General features: G+C 40.8%; 2 protein-coding genes across 2 annotated transcripts in view; one reads left to right on the top strand and one right to left on the bottom strand.

Annotated features, from left to right (window-relative positions):
• Positions 1-15,448, top strand: part of scfd2 (sec1 family domain containing 2) — a 111,115-nt gene extending 95,667 nt beyond the window's left edge. The window contains exons 7-9 of the mRNA XM_084921487.1: positions 2,327-2,461; positions 10,236-10,355; positions 15,140-15,448. Coding sequence (XP_084777613.1) covers positions 2,327-2,461; positions 10,236-10,355; positions 15,140-15,232 — 348 coding nt within the window. The 3' untranslated portion in view covers positions 15,233-15,448. The remainder of the gene's footprint in view (positions 1-2,326; positions 2,462-10,235; positions 10,356-15,139) is intronic.
• A 952-nt stretch (positions 15,449-16,400) lies between these two features.
• rasl11b (RAS-like, family 11, member B) lies at positions 16,401-18,725 on the bottom strand. Its single transcript, XM_084921494.1, has 4 exons — positions 18,381-18,725; positions 18,234-18,290; positions 18,059-18,135; positions 16,401-17,605 (listed from the first exon to the last, which is right to left on the bottom strand). Exons 1-4 carry the CDS (start codon positions 18,493-18,495, stop codon positions 17,108-17,110), a joined length of 747 nt encoding a protein of 248 aa, XP_084777620.1. The 5' UTR covers positions 18,496-18,725; the 3' UTR covers positions 16,401-17,107.
• Between the last annotated feature and the right edge of the window lie 1,773 nt (positions 18,726-20,498).

The raw sequence follows: 20,498 nt of genomic DNA, 5'->3' as shown, positions 1-20,498 counted from the left end.
TCTTCCCTTCTGGTTCAGGAGGCTACTGTTTCCTGCCAGGAAACAGGTCAAGCAAACTCCTTGTTGCTTCAAAATTATTACTATTCAATTTTTTTCTAATTATTTTTAGTCAGTATATTGATATATTAATGGGAGGAGATGGCCTCATGGTTGTGTGTTGCCCAGGTTTGGGGAGAGCCACGTCTGAGAATGTTTTGCCATCAATTGGTGGTAAATTTAAAATAAATTACAGCATATATTCTATAGCAGCATCAGTTTTCCTACTACCTACATCCTGCTATAGAGAGTGTATTCCTTTACATACTTAACATTTAGCACGACTCGCTAAAAGGTTTCATATTTTGACAGGAATGATCAAAAAGAAAAGAGTCCACAGGCTGATGAATTAAACAACACCATTTTTAGGCATTTAAATGATATGCATAGTACAACTTTATCATATTTTTTGACTGGGTTGTTTCCAGGGACATGCCAGACTGTTGTTTTCCATGCTCCATTTGTGTTTTTCAGTTTATCACCTGTTGTTTTGGAACATTAATTAGTTCATCTACCTCAAAGCCAATAAAACCCATGGGGAAACCTGATACTCACATTTGACGGGCGTGTGTATGTGCCCTCACATGTTTGTGTTTGCAAGGGAATATTTAAGCACTGACATTATCATATGACTAATTCTAATATTGTTTTTAATATGTGGGTGTTGGTTTAATGGTATTGGTTTTAGGTTTTTCAAATTCAGATGATAATGGTGAGTGCGTGACTGCGGGTTGGATTTGTTGTTTATGCCTGTTTATGCCTTGATGTTGCGTATGCGCATGCACGATCATGTTTGAGTCAGAGGTGAATCATTATTGTGTTTACTCCAAGGTTGGTTTGTGCAGAGTGACCCAGGCTGCACAGTCATTTTGGTGGAGGTGTATGTGTATGTTAGTTTATATCATTTGGACAGCAGGATTTCCCCAAGCCTAATCTGGATTCTCCTGCAGGTTGTTGAGGAGTGGGAGACTCTGAGGTGTCTGTTAAGAATGATGCATATTGATGTCTGTGAGCAGAAACACCTGGATGCATTAACATTTAGACAGTATTGTATGTGTAGGTGTATGTTTTTAGTGCTTTTTTCTTTGCGAGATCTAAATCGGGGGTGGGCAAGTAATTTTTTCAAGGGTCCACATGAGAAACTGGAACTGTTCTGCTCAATATTATTTTTTTTCTCTAGGGAAATTTAATTATCTACCAATGATCTAAAGGATAATCCGCTCCTTCCCACCAAATATAACCTCATGTAAAAAAGAGACTTTCAGTTCTGGAACATGTTCACAATGTTTATTTAGACACTTATGCTATTCACAGTACTCAAATAAGGCTTTGCCAAGTCTTATCTGGGTCTTTATTCTTCTCTGAGAGAGCAACCTTCGGTCCTTTGGAAAAAAAAATCCGCCTTGAATTCTTGATCCGCTAGCTTTGAGGGCTATAAATGGTTCATTTTGTCCTGGGTCACTGGGCAGAAAAAGTCCTCTGTTAGAGTTTTTTTTTTTTTTCCTCCATGGATCACTGTAAATACTCGAAGACATTTATGAAGCTTTAGTTGAGGTTGTGCAATTCAGCTCCTCCAAGGACACACACTTTATTGAAACACCTTCTTTTTTCTATGAAGTGGGACAAAACATAAGCTGCTGTTATTATAAAAGCAAGGCTGCTGAAACTTTGAAAAAGTGGGCCAGGTGTCTACTTTGAAGAAGCAAGTTACATCACACACTAAGCTGTCTAAGGCGAAAGGGGGGATTGATGTGTTCACCAAAGTTCACAGTAAACCATTCACAACCATTTGCTGCTAATAATAATTCAGACTGGACATAGAATAGTTAAACTAGTCAGCATGAACTTAAATATCCCTGTCTGAATAATCTTAGTTTCTGGGAATCATGTTAATGGAATATCACATTCTTCATTTGATTCATCCCTTTATCACCCACATGGTTGGCCAGAGTGCTTTTTTTAGCCACATATAACCATGTGGGGTTCTTTACTGCGCTGTTTTAAAAGCTCTTCCTGAATTGACTCATAAGTCAGCAGCCTGTGCAGAGCTTGAACAGGGCTGTTTATAACTTCACTGTCTAACACCCAGAGCCATTCACATAATCACGCAGGGGCTAAAAGCCCAGAACAATATGGGCTCTACAAAGACACCAACAGTTCCTCAACCACCAATTTAAACACCTGTAGCAATCTGTATATTTGCATAGAGGCTATTATAAAGAAAAACCTCCACTGTCATTGGAGATGTTAAGCATGCTTATTTGTGTGGTTTGATATTTATGCTTTACAGGCGACCTATCGACCTTTCCTGCGGCAGATTCTAGAGGAAGTCTTTCACCCTGATCGACGTGAATGTCCTGACATCGAGCACATGTCTGGAGGTCTTACAGACCTGTTGAAGACCGGCTTCAGCATGTTCATGAAGGTTAGACATTCCTCACAAACACTTATATGCAACAGAGTCAGCTCTGTCACAGAAGAAATTACCTGATTTGAGTTATTTATACTTAAATTGGATAAACTGTTAAGAAAATGTATGAATGGACGAATACATAAAAGATTAAATATGGAAACTTTACAACTGGGTTACATTAGTACACATGGCTCTGGTAACATGCACATCTCTGAAGGCACCATTTATATTGAAATGTGCATGCGGCACCTGCATTCCAGACATTTGGTATACTGTGAAACAGAAAATCCCAATGTAGATCCCAAACTGTCAAGCCACTGAAAGCCGATGTCAACCCTTTACCTTTCACTTTCACACTAAAGCAATTGATTTATTTGGTTGCTAAATGACTGCAGTTATAAAAAAGAAAAGTCAGTCTTCACAGTGATAAACATATCGTACCATATTCCTGTGCCAGTTTTTACCAACATGTTCCAAATAAACTATCAGTTTTTCAGCTTCGGCTTTTTCTTACGATGTCTTTGTACTTTGTTTATAGTCAAATATAGTTTTAAACAAATTTTCATTTAAATCTTATATTGCATCGCAATTGTTTGGATATGGCAGATTTCAGAAATCCCACACAAAGCATGAACTGCTTCTACAAATAGAAGCTGAATGAAATGACTATACTTTTTGGACAAAAATCAACCCTTTAGAGGATAAACCGCCAAACTAATACTTTTTATACACATTTTCAAAAGTGTTTGTGCTGTGCCTCAAGTCTGTTATACATATCAACCAGCGATATAACTAGAAAGGGTTTGCTGACTATTTTTCTTGATTCCCAAGAATGAGACATCTTTATTGTATAACTGGTAAAAATGAGTCACTTTTGGGAGCTCATTGGAAGAAAATCAGAGATTACTGATGAAAAAGCATGAAGCCTTATAGTCTGTGGAGATGAATATCTTCATGATATTCCAGTGCCTGTCACCTATGGGTGATTTTTGATCTCTGGGATCTATATGTGTATTAGTCTCATCTCGACAATGTTTCCAGCCTAATAGCATTACATTTGTCGACAGTGTTGGGGGTACTTAATTAGTTTCTTTAATTCCTTACTGCTTTTCTGTTAGTCTTTAACTCTACGAGATGTACTGTTATGTAATAACTACTTAACAATATAAATGTTATGCTACAGTGCAACACACTGGCATAAACCAACCCAAAGAAGATTTCAGTGATTTTGTTGTAGAAAGTTGTACTGGTAGAAATTGATGCTACAATGCTACAAGCCTGACTGCTCATTGGTGCTTTTGTTACCTATTGAAGATCAGACTTGTTTAATCGGGTTGGCAGAAACTCATACTCATACTCATATGCTTTAACTGTGTTGGGAAGGTTACTTTTAAAATGTATACCACTACAGATTACAGAATACATGCCCCAAAATGTAGTTTGTAACGTATTCCGTAAAGTTACTCAGTGTGAGCAATGTATTCTGAATATTTTGGATTACTTAACATGTTATCATGCTTTTCATAACTTGAATGTATCATGAATGTACTATTGCTGTGTGATTTATTACAACTACTGAACTGAACATGATTATTTGCAGCTAGCAGGTTGTTAATGCTATCCGTCAAGTCTAACACTCTGCAGTCTATGAACCAACCTCAGCTAACGCCAGCTAACAATGTTAGCTCGGTGGCAAGTAGCCTTCAGTAATAGTAATAAATCACACAGTACATCGTAGATACTGAAGTGACCCATAACCCAGGTAGCTACCACAGCTAAAACAAGTTAGCTGCATCAGGCTAACAGTTTTTAAAAAAGAACTTAGTTCCAGACGTTTCTTTAGGTTGAAGGTGAAGTCTTTTGACGCTGAGAGCAGCTTGGTTGCTAGCAAACAGAGTTTTCATTGCACGGTCAGATTTCAGTGAAATAATATACAAATAATATACAAACTTCTTCTGCTCACCTTCAAGGCCCTTCATAACCTTCCTGCTTCTTACTGTTCTGATGTGTTAAGCACTACCCCACTCACTTCGATCCTCTTCTTCTATCCAGCTTGCTGTGCCTTCTTTCTTCCTCACCACCATGGGAAGCAGAACTTTTAGCTGCTCTGCTCCCAGTGTCATTGGGTGCCTTAAAAGGCGCTTTATAAATAAAATGTATTATTATTATTACTATTTCCTATCTAATTCAGTCCAATATACAGGTAATTAAAGAACCACAAATAATATCACTGCTTTATATAAAAAATGTAATGGGATTACAGTAATGAGTAATATAAAAAAATCTAGTCTAAGTAATGCCTATTCACTCAACAAACATGATGTGTCAAATAAAAACTCATGCTACTGTGATGGTAAATGAACTGATTCTTATTTAACTCAAACCGCTCTATACAACATGCCACATTCACCCAATCACACCCATTCTCACAAGCACTTTCTCTATACAGGGAGTGCAGAATTATTAGGCAAGTTGTATTTTTGAGGAATAATTTTATTATTGAACAACAACCATGTTCTCAATGAACCCAAAAAAACTCATTAATAGCAAAGCTGAATGTTTTTGGAAGTAGTTTTTAGTTTGTTTTTAGTTTTAGCTATTTTAGGGGGATATCTGTGTGTGCAGGTGACTATTACTGTGCATAATTATTAGGCAACTTAACAAAAAACAAATATATACCCATTTCAATTATTTATTTTTACCAGTGACACCAATATAACATCTCCACATTCACAAATATACATTTCTGACATTCAAAAACAAAACAAAAACAAATCAGCGACCAATATAGCCACCTTTCTTTGCAAGGACACTCAAAAGCCTGCCATCCATGGATTCTGTCAGTGTTTTGATCTGTTCACCATCAACATTGCGTGCAGCAGCAACCACAGCCTCCCAGACACTGTTCAGAGAGGTGTACTGTTTTCCCTCCTTGTAAATCTCACATTTGATGATGGACCACAGGTTCTCAATGGGGTTCAGATCAGGTGAACAAGGTGGCCATGTCATTAGTTTTTCTTCTTTTATACCCTTTCTTGCCAGCCACGCTGTGGAGTACTTGGACGCGTGTGATGGAGCATTGTCCTGCATGAAAATCATGTTTTTCTTGAAGGATGCAGACTTCTTCCTGTACCACTGCTTGAAGAAGGTGTCTTCCAGAAACTGGCAGTAGGACTGGGAGTTGAGCTTGACTCCATCCTCAACCCGAAAAGGCCCCACAAGCTCATCTTTGATGATACCAGCCCAAACCAGTACTCCACCTTGCTGGCGTCTGAGTCGGACTGGAGCTCTCTGCCCTTTACCAATCCAGCCACGGGCCCATCCATCTGGCCCATCAAGACTCACTCTCATTTCATCAGTCCATAAAACCTTAGAAAAATCAGTCTTGAGATATTTCTTGGCCCAGTCTTGACGTTTCAGCTTGTGTGTCTTGTTCAGTGGTGGTCGTCTTTCAGCCTTTCTTACCATGGCCATGTCTCTGAGTATTGCACACCTTGTGCTTTTGGGCACTCCAGTGATGTTGCAGCTCTGAAATATGGCCAAACTGGTGGCAAGTGGCATCTTGGCAGCTGCACGCTTGACTTTTCTCAGTTCATGGGCAGTTATTTTGCGCCTTGGTTTTTCCACACGCTTCTTGCGACCCTGTTGACTATTTTGAATGAAACGCCTGATTGTTCGATGATCACGCTTCAGAAGCTTTGCAATTTTGAGACTGCTGCATCCCTCTGCAAGATATCTCACTATTTTTGACTTTTCTGTGCCTGTCAAGTCCTTCTTTTGACCCATTTTGCCAAAGGAAAGGAAGTTGCCTAATAATTATGCACACCTGATATAGGGTGTTGATGTCATTAGACCACACCCCTTCTCATTACAGAGATGCACATCACCTAATATGCTTAATTGGTAGTAGGCTTTCGAGCCTATACAGCTTGGAGTAAGACAACATGCATGAAGAGGATGATGTGGACAAAATACTCATTTGCCTAATAATTCTGCACTCCCTGTACTTAGTGCTTTCTAACTACATTCACACTTCTTTCATACTCCGATGAGCGCATCAGAGAGCAACGTGGGGTTAGTATCTTGCCCAAGGATACTTGACATGCAGACTGGAGGAATCAGGGATCAAACCACCAACCTTCCGATCAGTAGGTGACCTGCTCTACCTCCTGAGCTACAGCCACCCTTAAGATAAATGCATAATATGTATTATATGATTTTTTAAAAAAAATATCTGTGATATTTCTAGGATATCTAGGATAGCAATGGATTTGCAACTTTTGGAGAAAGATTTGCAGAAAAAACACATATGAGAACTGAAACTGTTGTCTGCCGTACCCCAACGTTTTTGCCTGGATCTGGTCATAAAGCCTTCAAAATGGATATCCAGCTCACACTATGCCAGGTCACTGCTTCAAAGAATCACATTTATTTTAAGGCAGAAAATAATCCTCAGATGACAGCAGCACAGTATGATATTGAGGTTCTTAAAGAGCAAGACCTTAGTGGGAACCGAAACAGAAAAGAAAGAAGTAATGCAGTTGGATTTGCAAAGTTTAATTGTTAAAAGTCGTTGATAATTGGCTTATTCTTTCATTATTCTTTCATTATTTTAGCACTAGTCTGAGGTTTTTTTTTCTAATACTATGCATAATGTACATTTCCTGCAGAGTGGATCACTCTCCACAGTCTGATTGTCCCACATCTGGGCCCGCTTAAACTGATGATTACCCAGAAGGGAAGGAATTAGACAAGTTGTGTAACTGTGGCCCGGTTTCACTCAAATTAAGAAACTTGGCTCAAGAACCACCAAGTCAGACAGCCTAAACCTATAAAACTGACCTTGTAGTCTATAGGAGCCCAGTGCACACCCTTTATCCCATAAAACACCTCCTATAAAACTTCTATTTTCAGCCAAAGAGCTTACTGTGAACACAGTTTACATTATTAAAACACAGTGGACCCTGCTGTCTGGACCATGACCCGCTGAAAGCCTGTGCAGTGTTGTTTCAAACTGTCATCTTAAACTGTCTGTAACCAAATTATTTGTGTGTCTGGTGTACCATATTTAGTCTTTGTTTAAGCAGAATCCCAGTTGTACAAGCGATCTTGTAATGTTAATGCAACCATAGTTCTTGCCTATGACTGACACCAGAGAATCACAGAGTGATTTATCTTGCACAATTTACAAATGCAAATAGTGCATGGAGAAGAGGAGAAAGTCTGGAGTGGTCAAAACAACAACACTTGTATTTTATAGAACAACGTTGTTGCTTGACTGGCGCGTTTCAGCTTGTAGCCTCATCATGGTCGTCATCTGATAACCCTGATGACCTTATCGTGTTGGTCAAGCCATAAAGTTGTTCTGTGTGCTACAAGTGTAGTGAAGACTTTACTTCTTCACTTTGTGTAGATTGAAATCTGCTGTTTGTGAGCACCCTGCAGCTATATTTTATCAGAAATCTGAACGGTTTTTGTGATAAAGATAAGGACATCTTTATTGATCCCTGCAGGGGAACTTTTTTTTTTCCTTTATTAGAAGCATTTAAATAAACTCATCAGAACAGAAAATCCAAAACACATAGTAAACTTCTGATTTTCTGCAGTTAAGTTCGGGGCTCGTTTGTAAAGGGTTTCCACTATTTCTGCACATCAGATTGCTTCTTTACTTGAATTCTCTGACAAGCAGAATAGATAAACTAACTGATCGTATTTTGATTTGGTTTACCTATTAATGGTTACCAGATGTCAAAGGGGAAATCTTAGCCCAGAGGGTCCATCTACACTAATTAAGCATAGTGTTGATTAGTTAGTTAGCAGGACAAGTCAAGCTAAGGCATCAGTCACAAAGGCTTGGAGACCACTCAGCAACCACTTATTAACATCTGGTTGCTAGACAAAAAAGTGTATTAACCGAGTGGTTGCTGAATGAAACTGGGTGCAAACAGGATGCTTCACCAAAAACCTCTTTGTGATTTCTCTGTTTGCTAGCAGACTGCTGCAGTCACATGTAGTTTGGATGGATGATACCATCTTGACGCCAACATATTACTAACCAAGCAGTAGTGAAACTTGAGAAATGTAAACCTAAAATGGGTTTATATTAGTGCTGTCAGCGTTAATCTCGTCAAAATGACATTAATGCCACGTTAGCGAGCTAACCACGCTAACATGTTAGCGAGCTAACAATGCTAATACGTTAGCACTGTGCAGCCTCACACTCTTGGGCACACATGCGCTAACTCACTAACGGAGATTTGGCGCGTTAATGCAGTTATGGCGCTAACGTCATTTTAACGAGATTAACGCTGAAAGCACTAGTTTATATCCATAATCCCAAAAAAGTTTTATTTTTGCTTAATAATTTTATATATATTTATAGATTTGTTTTTCTAATTATTCAGTTGATATTTGCCATGATTCTGTGTTTTGTGCTCATCTTTGTGTTTTTATGGACTGCTTTAAATTGAACTAATCTCAATTTAATTAATTTTTTTATTAAATAAATTAATAGCTGGTGTCTAGCAAAAGACAGAGGCAGATAATGTTGAGATTTTGTTTGTTTTTTTAGAGAATTCACATTCAACAGTTTGGTGAGTGGCATTGTAGAAAAAGTCCACAGATGATGTCTAAAAGTATGTTTTCTTTTCCTCAGACACACTCTGCACCACATTTCAGCTCACAGCCCCTCCCTCACCATGTGAGGTTCAGATCCAGGGAACACACTAGTGGGGATTTACTTACACATGGGGATGCCATGTCTGCATTGTTTAGAAGTCCCACCAGATCTGCCTAGATGTACAACATACAGCTTGAGCTGAGCAAGTTCCCAAAATTTCCCATGAACACATGTTGAATCATCCCTGACATGCTTTATCCCAGCCTGCTGCTGCTTCACGTGGATAGCCACTCTCTCCTTAGGTCCACCCCCTGCAGCTCTGATTGCTTGGTTAGCATTCACAGGCTCGTCCTGACCGCTGCCCGCTGACCAATAGTACAAAGCCATTGCTCACCACCATAAGCACCAGACATTACCTGCTGTTAAAACAGCATTTTAAATGATAGTTAATAATGTGCTAGCACAATTTTTTTTTATATCAGTCTGTGAGATGCGCCCTGACACAGGTGATGTGGGATATTTAGGCGTCTGTGTGTTGTGTAAGTGTGTGTGTAGAGCTTACATGTCCACGTGTTAGCCATCATGACACTAGTGTGAGGAGACATCTCACTCCGAGTGTTGTTAGCAGGTGCACTGTGATCAGTGGCACCACAATATCACAGGAATCCAGCTGAGAGGTGACTCAGCAATAATACATAAGAGATGGCAGAGGTGTTATATAGAAAAGAGATGATATAAAGCAGCAGTCCCCAACCTTTTTGGCGCCACGGACCGGTTTATGCCCGACAATATTTTCACGGACCGGCCTTTAAGGTGTCGCGGATAAATACAACAAAATAAAACTAGTACCAAAAAAAAAAGATTTATTCATAACACACGTGAAAAGACCCAGGAAAACCGAGTTAACGATAAAAACGATAACAAAATAACGCTGAAAACCGATAAAAACCCTGAAAACCATACATTTCACACCTGAGCCTCAACTCTCGCGACCCGGTACCAAACGATTCACGGACCGGTACCGGTCCGAGGCCCGGGGGGTTGGGGACCGCTGATATAAAGTGTTCAGTGGACAAAAATATATGTTTATTAAAGGAAGGAAGGAAGCAGCATAAACAACTCCAGTGGCCTAAAAATACCTGTCAAAATGTCTTGTCTTAACTCCAGGTGAGCCGTCCACATCCTGGCGACAACCCTCTGCTCCTCCTCTTCATGGTTGGTGGAGTCACACCATCAGAACTTCGTCTTATCAAAGAGACTGTTGCCACACACAGACCGAGGACCCAGGTGAGTCTGTGGCCTGTCGCTGTCAGGTGACATTGCTCTTTCCCAGTTCTGCTTCCAGTCCAGTTCAATAATTGGGGTAATGTTTTGTTCAAACTACGAATGGCTTCACTGGTAAAATTAAATGAAACACATTATGTTTTAAAGCAGAATTGAGATCCATGCTAGCAAGCTTTACCTGCATGCTTTAACCTCAAGAATGAGCACTGAAATAACTTTTACCATCATATCACTTAAAGTGATGCCATACAAAGTGATTAAACTTACAACTAAAAATATAGTTTCATTTCATTCAGAAACCTAATGCCTGAGCTCCATATTTTGCTTTATGTTGAACTGTTTATAGTAATATACACTGAATGGACACTTTATTAGTGGATGGGTTTGAGATGTTTTAACTTGAAAAGCTAACAAAATATATCAGAATATGGATACACTGTGGCTATAAAGGGATAGACATGGTCAGCAACAAGATAGTCTGCGGGATTTAAATAATTCTCAGTTGGCACTAAGAGGCACAGAGTATACCAAGAAAACATCCCCTACACCACTACACCATTGGATCCATGCTTTCATGTTGTTTATTCAAAATTCTGACTGTACAATCCAAATGTTGAACCCTAGTTTCATGTTTTTAACTGACAGAAGTGCCACCCGGCGTGTTCTTCTGCTGCTGTGGCGTATCTGCTTCAGCATTCGACATGTCATACGTTTAGAGATCCTCTTCTGCACTCTGGCTATTTTCCTCTGACTTTAGGCATCAACCAGCCTTTTTTATGAAGAGAACTTTTGTTCACTGGATATTTTCTCCCTGCCAGATAATTCTCTGTAAACCCTAGAAATGGTTGTATGGGAAAATCGCAGCAGATAAGCAGTTTCTGAAATACTCAGGCCAGCCTGTCTGGCACCAGCAACCATATAATCACCTTTCTTCCCCATTGTGATGCTTAGTTTGAACTTCAGTAGGTTATCTTGCCCATCTGTATTTGCCTAAATGCTTTGAGTTGCTGCCATGCAATTGACTGTTTAGATATTTGTGTTAACATAGAGTTGAACAGGTGGGCCTGTTAAAGGAGCTAGTGAGTATATATTACATTATATTATATTATATTATATTATATTATATTATATTATAGCTATCCAAGCTTTGTTACCCTCTCCTGTGACAAAAGCCACTGGTGATATAAAAGATTATTAGAAATTTAACATTAACATTAACAGTATCAAGCAATCCTTAAGTTCCATACTCAGTAGTATCTGCTGAATTTCAAGCAAAGACTGACTGCATGAGCAAACCTAAGTACTGACCTACATAAACAGGTGGCTCTGATCAGGCATAAAGGTGAGCATGTCATCTGATCTTTACACCTTTTAATACACTAATTGCATACACAAGATGTTGAGTCTGTCTGCCTGTCTGTGTGTTTGGGTGGTTTGAGAGCTTATTGCATATGCAATCAACACTAACACACAAAACATGCAGATGATGCATTTCCTCTGGATGAGAGGAGTGCAAGAAATACGTGAGGGACATGAGGCTTGTCTTAATAAAAGGCTTCGAGAAGGAGGCCAGAGGCAATGAAAGGCTTGGCAAAGATCAAAGCCCCCCCATCTGTAATCAGAAGAACTGAATAAAGACCAGCTTATATAATAACCTGCAGGGCCACACGCACTCTAACCCTTACACAGAGATGTGCTCACACTTTATGTGATGTGTTTGGACCAGACATTCATGAGTATTTACACTGAAAACAAACAGCGACGTTTTGCTTTTGCACTTGGATGTAATTCTTCTGAAATACAATCACTCTGCCACCACAAACAGCCACTGCTGTTCTAGGCAGTTAAGGGCGCAGAGTTAACTCAACACTGCTGCAAAGAAACAGGGCTTCTCTGTTATACAACATCAGAAGAGGTCTGCAGAACTATAGGAGTGCATACTTCAGCTAAAGCCGTTCAGCTGTGTACTTCTGTCATTTTAAAGTTACGTTTTTGAAAGCTGCATCTGAATCTGCATCTGAAGCTGCGTAAGAGAAAACAACCACTGATCCAACATCCATTACACTACCAAACAAGAATTTGGACAGGCGCAAGGTAAAAATTATCAAAAAGCAGATATGGGTTAGTGCAGTAAGCAAAAAGACAGACCTTAAAATGCCTTATATTGCACACTACTGGCAATCGCTTCATGGGGTTGTCACCCGTAATGGATTTCATTTAACAATGAGCCTTATCAGAACTTAGGTCATACACAATAAGCTCTCCCAATTTGGCAATCTATGTAAGCTGCAAAATGTCCCACCTCTCCCTCTGACGTTTCAGTGCCCTACATCACTACCTCCTGTTTAAACCTGTCCAGCCAGAGCATTATCATTCCCAATGCGTAACATATCAACGATTTGTCGTGCCCCTAGGCATCTCATAGTAACGCTAAAGGTACCCTTCTACTAGGGGTGCAACGATACTCATATCGATATTGAACCGTTCGATACAGTGCTTTCGGTTCGGTACGCATATGTATCGAACAATACAAAATTTTTAATTTATTTTATCAACTTTTCTTCTGACAATGCTGTCTGTGTTGAGACCTCAGTGGATCTGCGTTCGACTACTCCGCCTGGGCTGCACTGTCGAGCACAGATCCACTGAGCGCAGCGCAAGCTAGCAAGACAGAAGCTAAGCTCGTTGCAACATGGCAAATTGAACCTCCCCCACCCTCATTCAGATCTGGCCTTTGGAACTATTTTGGTCTTCATGTGAAGTATGACCCTGATGGTAAGCGCGTCATGGACAAAAGTAAAACAGTATGTTGGATGTGCCACGCAATGCTCAATTACATGGGTGGGAACTAGTGTGTTAGCGCAGTTAGCTCGTTAACGTGTTGACGCGGTCCAGCCCCACGCACGGGGCGATCCGTGGTAGCTCGTTAACGGAGATTTGCCACTTTATGGCGTTAATGTCATTTTAACGAGATTAACGCTGACAGCACTAGTGGGAACACAACGAATATGACTGCACATTTACGCCGACATCATCCTAGTGCAAAGACAAGTGGAAGCAGACAAAAACAACAAGCACGCATGCTACAAACTTTACCGAGTCATTTAGACAGCCGTTAGCACGTGATTCTCCTTATGGGGACCTGATATGTTTAATATGCTGCTGAGAATATAGCCCAGAAGAAGCGTATAGTATAGCTTTTATTTTGGAAAGAGCCATTTCTCTGTAATAAACTCTCTTTTCCAAAGATGAGGGATTTCTCGATCAAATAGATTTATTTTTTTATTACTTTGTTGTTTCAGCAACATTAAATTTAAAAACTGTACTTTTGAGTTAAAATATATATTTATAATTTTAATAAATGACAAATTAAAAAAGCATGAACGTTTTTTTTGTATCGAAAATATATCGAACCGTGACACCAACCGAACCGAACCGTGAATTTTGTGTATCGTTGCACCCCTACCTTCTACGTCCTTATGAAATGCTTGCGGCTTTCTATTCCAGCCCTAAACCTAACCTTAACACATTTATAGATTCATGCAAACCCGCTCTCATGCCCCTTAACGTGTTGGGATGAGAACCTGTTGCTCCACCATCCTAGCATCCACCTGTATCCTCCCAGATGGGGGTTGCTTCATCAATTCCTAACTTCTATGTGTGTCTGAGCATAGACGCCACACTCTAACTGTATTCAGCTGTTCTGCTGTCAGTCATAGAAAACTCAGTTAAAGCAGTTATCATGAGAAACGCCCAAGGAAAGAAGACCAGGAGGCCGAGTTTATTTCTTATCAGCTTTAAAGATCAACAATGACACCCAAGATTACGTATCAATGGCGCATCAATGCTTTCCAGCATGTGAGTGGTATTTGCATCTTATCAGCCTCTGGGAGGAGATTTTGTTTCATGGTCCAACTGCTGTAAAACAGCTTCTCCACAACAACAACAACAGTCATCTCAGTCATCACACACACACCTCATATCAACTGCATTTTTAACAGATATGCTGCAAAGTATTAAAGATCACAAAACACACAGACTCACAAAGCAGTGTGATACTGTGTTGTTGTTGAAGTGCAATTTTACTGAGCATATTTTACAATCTTATTGAGCTTCTTATTAACTGAAAAATGTGACAGGCAGCCAAGTAGCCAGCCATCCAAATTCACCCAAAAGCAGGGAGAGATTTTTAAGTAAAGCCTCACACGTGCTGCACAGCAACTGGATGCACTTGATATAATTCCTGCATTTTCTATTTCCATCTTTCGCATCCAAACCTGTGCCAAAGTTTACGTGAAAATAAATAAATAACGTTTCTGGATCGACGCTGTAACTCTATCCTGTGCTCATTCAGCTGTTGCCTAACTTTCAGTGCTTTTATTCTTTACATACAAAAACCTGCAAAATGATTTTATAAAGCTTTTTTTCAGTAACGTACTTATAAAGTAAAAGTTATGGCAGGATTGTATTCGTTCCCCATGTCTGAATGAACTTACTGAATTATTCCAGTCATATTTATTCTCCAAACTAAATATATGGATAACTGCTGTCTTTGATTTAACATCACCCTTACATCATTTGTTTGACACCTCAAAAAAACCCCAAAAGAAGCCACAACCTTCTGAGTACTACTACTTAACAAAATAACCCACCTACAACAGAAACTGATTCACGCAGCTCTTGGATTTCCACCTTGTGAATTTCTCAACACGTGCTGCATTTATAAGTGTCGGCTTGCACATGTTGACATCCTTTGACTCTGACGAGTGTGTTGTTCCCCACTCCAGGTGCTCGTTCTCTCCACCAGGTTACTAAGACCGACAGACATCCCCGAGCTGCTCTTCGGCACCCAGAGACTGGTACCTGATATCGGTGTGTAAAAACGGAAACGCAGGTGTTAACACGTGGATGAACACATGCACCTCGAACATCTAAACACTGAGGTGCGAAGAGGGCATGAGAAATTAAAATGGCGTGTCAACAGACAACATGCAAATGAAGCAACATTCCTGTTCTGTAAAAAGCCACCTCTCTAAGCGTGAGGCGTAAAATTCCATCAAATGTTAATATAAAGCAATAAAGTCACTTTTCAGACACCCATGTTTGATGTCTTTTATTTGCATATATACACAGGACACAAGAGGTCAAGTTAGTGTTTAAAGCAGGTCTCTGTGTGTGAACCCATTAGAAGTGTTAACAATGGACAGCATGCTGTTGTGGCCGGAAGAATACACGCTCTCTGTTAACATCATCCCCTCGCAAACATCATATGGTGACAAATAAGACCAGGATAATTAACAAAGCCTTTCACACTGCCTGCCAAGGCCGATAAATTGCTCACACTTAGACCTCACCTCCACCTTCCATCCCTCCCACTATCCAGTCTCTCTTTGTTCTCTCCAACATGAATCATCACAGCTAAAGCTCAGAAATTCACCCACAACTGGGGCCGTTCTCGAATCTCCCTCATTTTGTCAAACACAGGTGTAATTCAGCAAATCCTCGTCTGGCAGGCTTGAACAGAATTCCCTGATTAGGTTCTGAATTGCCAGTAAACTGATGCAATTGCATGTTTTAATGGCAAACTGTTTTAATATAATTTTCACCTCATCTTTGGGACCGGTGCAGTTGTTCGAGGTCTCTAATGAAAACAAGATTAGCTCTGAAAAAAAAAACATAAGGATTTGGCTGCAGTCGCATCAGCAGCTTCATTCTTTATTCAAAATACTTTTTTGGAGGTCAAGGACTGCACAGAGCTTTTAGTTTTAAACAGCTCACAAGAGCTTTGAAGTGGCTGTACAGTCATGCTTCCATTGTGTCCATGCTTTTCATCACTAGTCTGATATCCAAGCCTTTTAAGAATTGCTGTATTCATGGGTCAGACTACCTTGTTCTGTGTGCGTCATCTGCTCCCAGTATGAATGCAGTTTATTAGTGTTACAGTCCCAAGGACATCAGTGACTCAGAAGTTCTATAATCTATTGTTTGTAAACTTTATTCCCCACCCAGTGAAATGCACACATGCAAAATGAATAACGCTCCAGAGACATTTTATTGGAAGTTCATATTTTTATTATGAAAAAGAACTTGTAACAAATAAATAACAATAGGCCCTTTGGACTCTTTTTAATAAAGTGCATCAGTGATAATCACCAACACATGCTACATAGTGGCTGCTACCCCACAAGGATACTTCAACCCCCACCCTTCCCTCACTCATCAATCATGCACAATGATGCTTTTGTAAGTTGCAAAAAATAAACTGCAGATATTCAAATATGAGAGTGAACACACCGAGAGCTGCACTGAGACCCAGCTTAAGTGGCTGGTATAATAATGCCGGCGTTTAGCCTTGATGAAGTGGCAGTCTGAATAACGAACAGCCACAACAGGCACAGCACAGCTAAAAATAAGCAGTCCTTCAGAGCTGTTGTTGCCAGGAGGGCTTTATGTACAATTTTTATATGCAGTTTTTAGTTCTCTCAGCTTCAATCGGCTGTTTCTGTCCTCAAAGGGAAATTTTCTCCCCCTGAACTGCTTCACCGCTGCTCTTTGCGTCATCTGACAGGACAGACTCCATCTCACCAAGACGCCATTTATCTCTGCAAAGATTCATCTGCCTCCTGCTATACTGTTCATGTTACACCATCTGGACTGGAGCAGGACTTCAGTGGAGAAGCGTGAATCTTCTGTCCTCTTTTCCAACGTTTAGTACTTTCTGTGGCCACTCAACCACTTTCAGCTTGTAGCGCTCCTCACACTGAGGTGACAGTCCGGACTTTGGCAGACAGCGCCTGCTTGAAGCGCCTCTTCAGATCCTGCATATTGGGAGACTTTGGTCTGGGGATGAGGAGAGAGCGCCTCTTCTCTGTGACACCACTAGCAGAGGTGGGTGGGGAGCTAGAGGCAGGGGGTGGCTGCTTGGCTAGCTGGCAGCACAGCCTGTGGAAAGCCCCGTGTACCTGGTTGTAATCCTCACTGGCAGATACTTCATAGAAGGAGCAGCCCAGGTTTCCAGCCAGAATGGGACCCTGCTGGGAGTCGACTCGCCTCAGGTGCAACAGGTCTGCCTTATTGGCTAGCAGGATTACCGGGGGCATACTGGCACCGCTGCTGCGAACAACCAGCTGGTGCAACTGATCGATCAAATCAAAGCTGCTGCGGTCAGTCACAGAGTACACCAGCACCACAGCATCAGCCCACTGAATGGAGCAGGTCACATGGTCAGGTAGACTGATGCCATTATCTGTCATCTGGGGGGGAGAGAAAAAAAAAGACAATGATTAAAACACAACTTCCTCTGAAAAACATTTCCAGCATTCTTGTTCTGATGCACAAAATCAATAAAATTTCAGGGAAGATTAAATGTTCCTCATTTTATGAAACTGAGCTTTTGTAATGTCTGGAATGCCAGCTGAGGCAGACAAAAGCTATAGGATTACTCCTCCAGAAGAGAGGTGTGGGTGATTGAGAAGTCTGGATGTGGATCAGGGTATCATTTACTCTGGCCCCAGACATCCATTAGCTTAAATGGAAGATTAGACGGGCAAAACAAAGGGCTCTACTTCAGGAGGAAAACAGACATGTTCGGTTTTGGAGCAGTGCCTGCAGACGCTTAGATATTTTTTAACCAGACGGTTATTTTGTCCACTCTGGTTACCCTCCAGTCAGCCCAGACAGATTATAATATGTCCCTTTCTGCTCACCTCGGCACCAGGAGTGTCCTGTACTTGGATGGTCACTTGCTCTCCATCCACCTGGACTTCTCTGGAGTAGAGATTACCTGCACATAGGAGCAACAAAACCTTTAGTACCCCCAAAAAAAACAATTAGCTCAATTTTAGCGTTTTCCATTCATAAAAATACAGATATTCAACTTACCAGCATTCCTCTCGTAGTCTCCGATGAAGCGTTTTGTTAGGAATCTCACCACGAGTGCTGAGGAGAAGCGAAAAAACAACATTAAACATGTACGCCAGGGTATACATTACCTACAATGCTTGCGTATTTTTTTCCGTTTCCTCTTACCTGTCTTCCCCACACCGCTGCCTCCTATAACGGCTATTTTAATGGCCCGGTTGGGGGCCGAGTATTCAGAAGCTGGATACTCCGCTATGGTTGTCATGTTCTGGATGAGGCGCATTGTTTTTTGCCCGTCAGGTCAGTCAAAAAACTAAAAAACAATCCAAAGCAGAGACGAAACTATTTTCGAGTCCAAGTATAAAGCGAGCTTTTAAATAAAGTGAGTTTAGTAAATTCCGTTTTCCTCGCAAAGTGGTTCGGTGGTCAATTATTTTCTTCTTGTAAAAACACGGAAGGAAAAGTCAAAACAATCTTTAGAAGGAGAAGCTGCGGGTAAATGCTGGCGCAGAGGAGACCACAGAGTTTTTATAGCGCTCCAGAAGCGGCCACATCTGATTGGATGTCGGTGATCCACCCCCCCTCCTCTCCTCTCCTCGTGCGTCCCCGCCTACACGTGGATGTTCAAGCTATCCTCAAGCAGGAAAGCTTCTGCAACAGGTGAGACCTCTGTCTAGGTGTTCTGATCAAATACCCTTTGTTTTTGAACTGGGAAAGGTTGTCTGTCCTCTGCAGGTATGTCACTATGAATTACACAGATTTGGGAAAGAAAAGGACATAAACAAAGCTTTAGCTGTGTGGTGAAATATCGTGACAGGTTTCCCCTAAATAAACAACAAATACCCCGCCTGTGTAAGAGCCATCGTTACCAGAAATCCTTGAAATTCAACCCACTACTTTTATTTATGTCTTAAATACGATTTTTATATCATATTTTATTTCCTATTCTGTTGAATGCACACGGTTGCTGTTCAACCTCCTAGCCTGTGTTGTGTTGCGTTGCAGCTGGTGACCTGTTAAGACATGCCCCTAAACTTGTCCACACAGGGGGTTAATGGCTGTTGCATCAATACACCCCCTCCCACACACACACATTCACGCATACCTTACAGAAACTTATGCAAGCATATGCGCTTCATCTCAGTCATTGTAGTGCCAGCTGTGCCACTAAAGGTACACATTTGTGCACAAGTTACATGACAAGTTCAATTTGAAGCTGCTCTCCATCGTGATTTAATCCATTTTAGCTTTTTTTTGTCCCATTTTTCTTTTGCCTCCTGTCATACACCCCTCCCTTCCTCCTTCTCCCATCTTTCATTTATGCTCATGTGCTCTGAGGTATTTTGGCATCCAGTTCTCCTGCGCTGTGATTACGGTCTGGTATGTATTTTTGATAAGAGTGCTGATGACAGGCAGCTGCACTGAAATATGAAATTAGTGCCCATGATTCACAAGCAGGCATCGTTGCAAGGTGTACACACACACACAGCTGTTCATTTTAACCACATCACAGCCGATGTGGTGAACTCCACCCTGGCTGTGACGCAAGTGCCTGTTTTCTTGCTAATAGTGCATAAATACTGTATTTACATTTGATGGCATGTATGCAGGATTTTCTGGAGTTCACCCCCACGGCTCAGTGCAGGGCTTTAGTTAAACATAAAGCCCAAGGTTCGACCTTTTTAAGTGAATGTTTTGAGTGAGGTGCAATTTCATAATTTTAGCCCACACACCAGCACATTTGTAGCGCAGAACAATTAAAAGCATCACTGTTGCTCTCTCCTCGATATCAGGGGAGAAGGCTAATGATGACAGATAATAAAACGAGGATGCTTGTGGGGGTGTTTTTATTTGTTAGCCTAATGGATAGCCAGGGTTCACTCTTTTGACACAATCAAAAATGGTGAGTGACACATCGGTAGGCAAAGCAGGTTGTTAACACGACTTTAAACTGTTTTGTGAATGATACATTGCACCATAACTCAGTCTGTATGAAAAGCATTTATCCCGACACGAAAGCACAGTGACTCCAGTAAAGTGCACTCTCTGTGTTGTTGTTCCTTTCTGCTTCTTAGAGGCAAATTAATGCCTTTAAGTGAAAGATATTTATAACTACAGCAAAGCAGTGGAGGGCCTGTTATAGGGATCAGGGTGTCACTCACATAGAGGTGACAATAGATGGTTATAAAGGGTAGAATGGGGCTAATCCTTTAGTTGTGGTGTGGGCAATTGTCAGAGAGGATTTGGGGTATTCATTGCAAACGGAGGAATGTGGAGTTAATTGGG

Source organism: Perissodus microlepis, chromosome 23 (assembly GCF_051167445.1).
Source record: "Perissodus microlepis isolate ML-2025 ecotype Zambia chromosome 23, ASM5116744v1, whole genome shotgun sequence".
Lineage (NCBI taxonomy): Eukaryota > Metazoa > Chordata > Actinopteri > Cichliformes > Cichlidae > Perissodus > Perissodus microlepis.
This window is presented reverse-complemented; position numbering and strand designations above follow the sequence as displayed.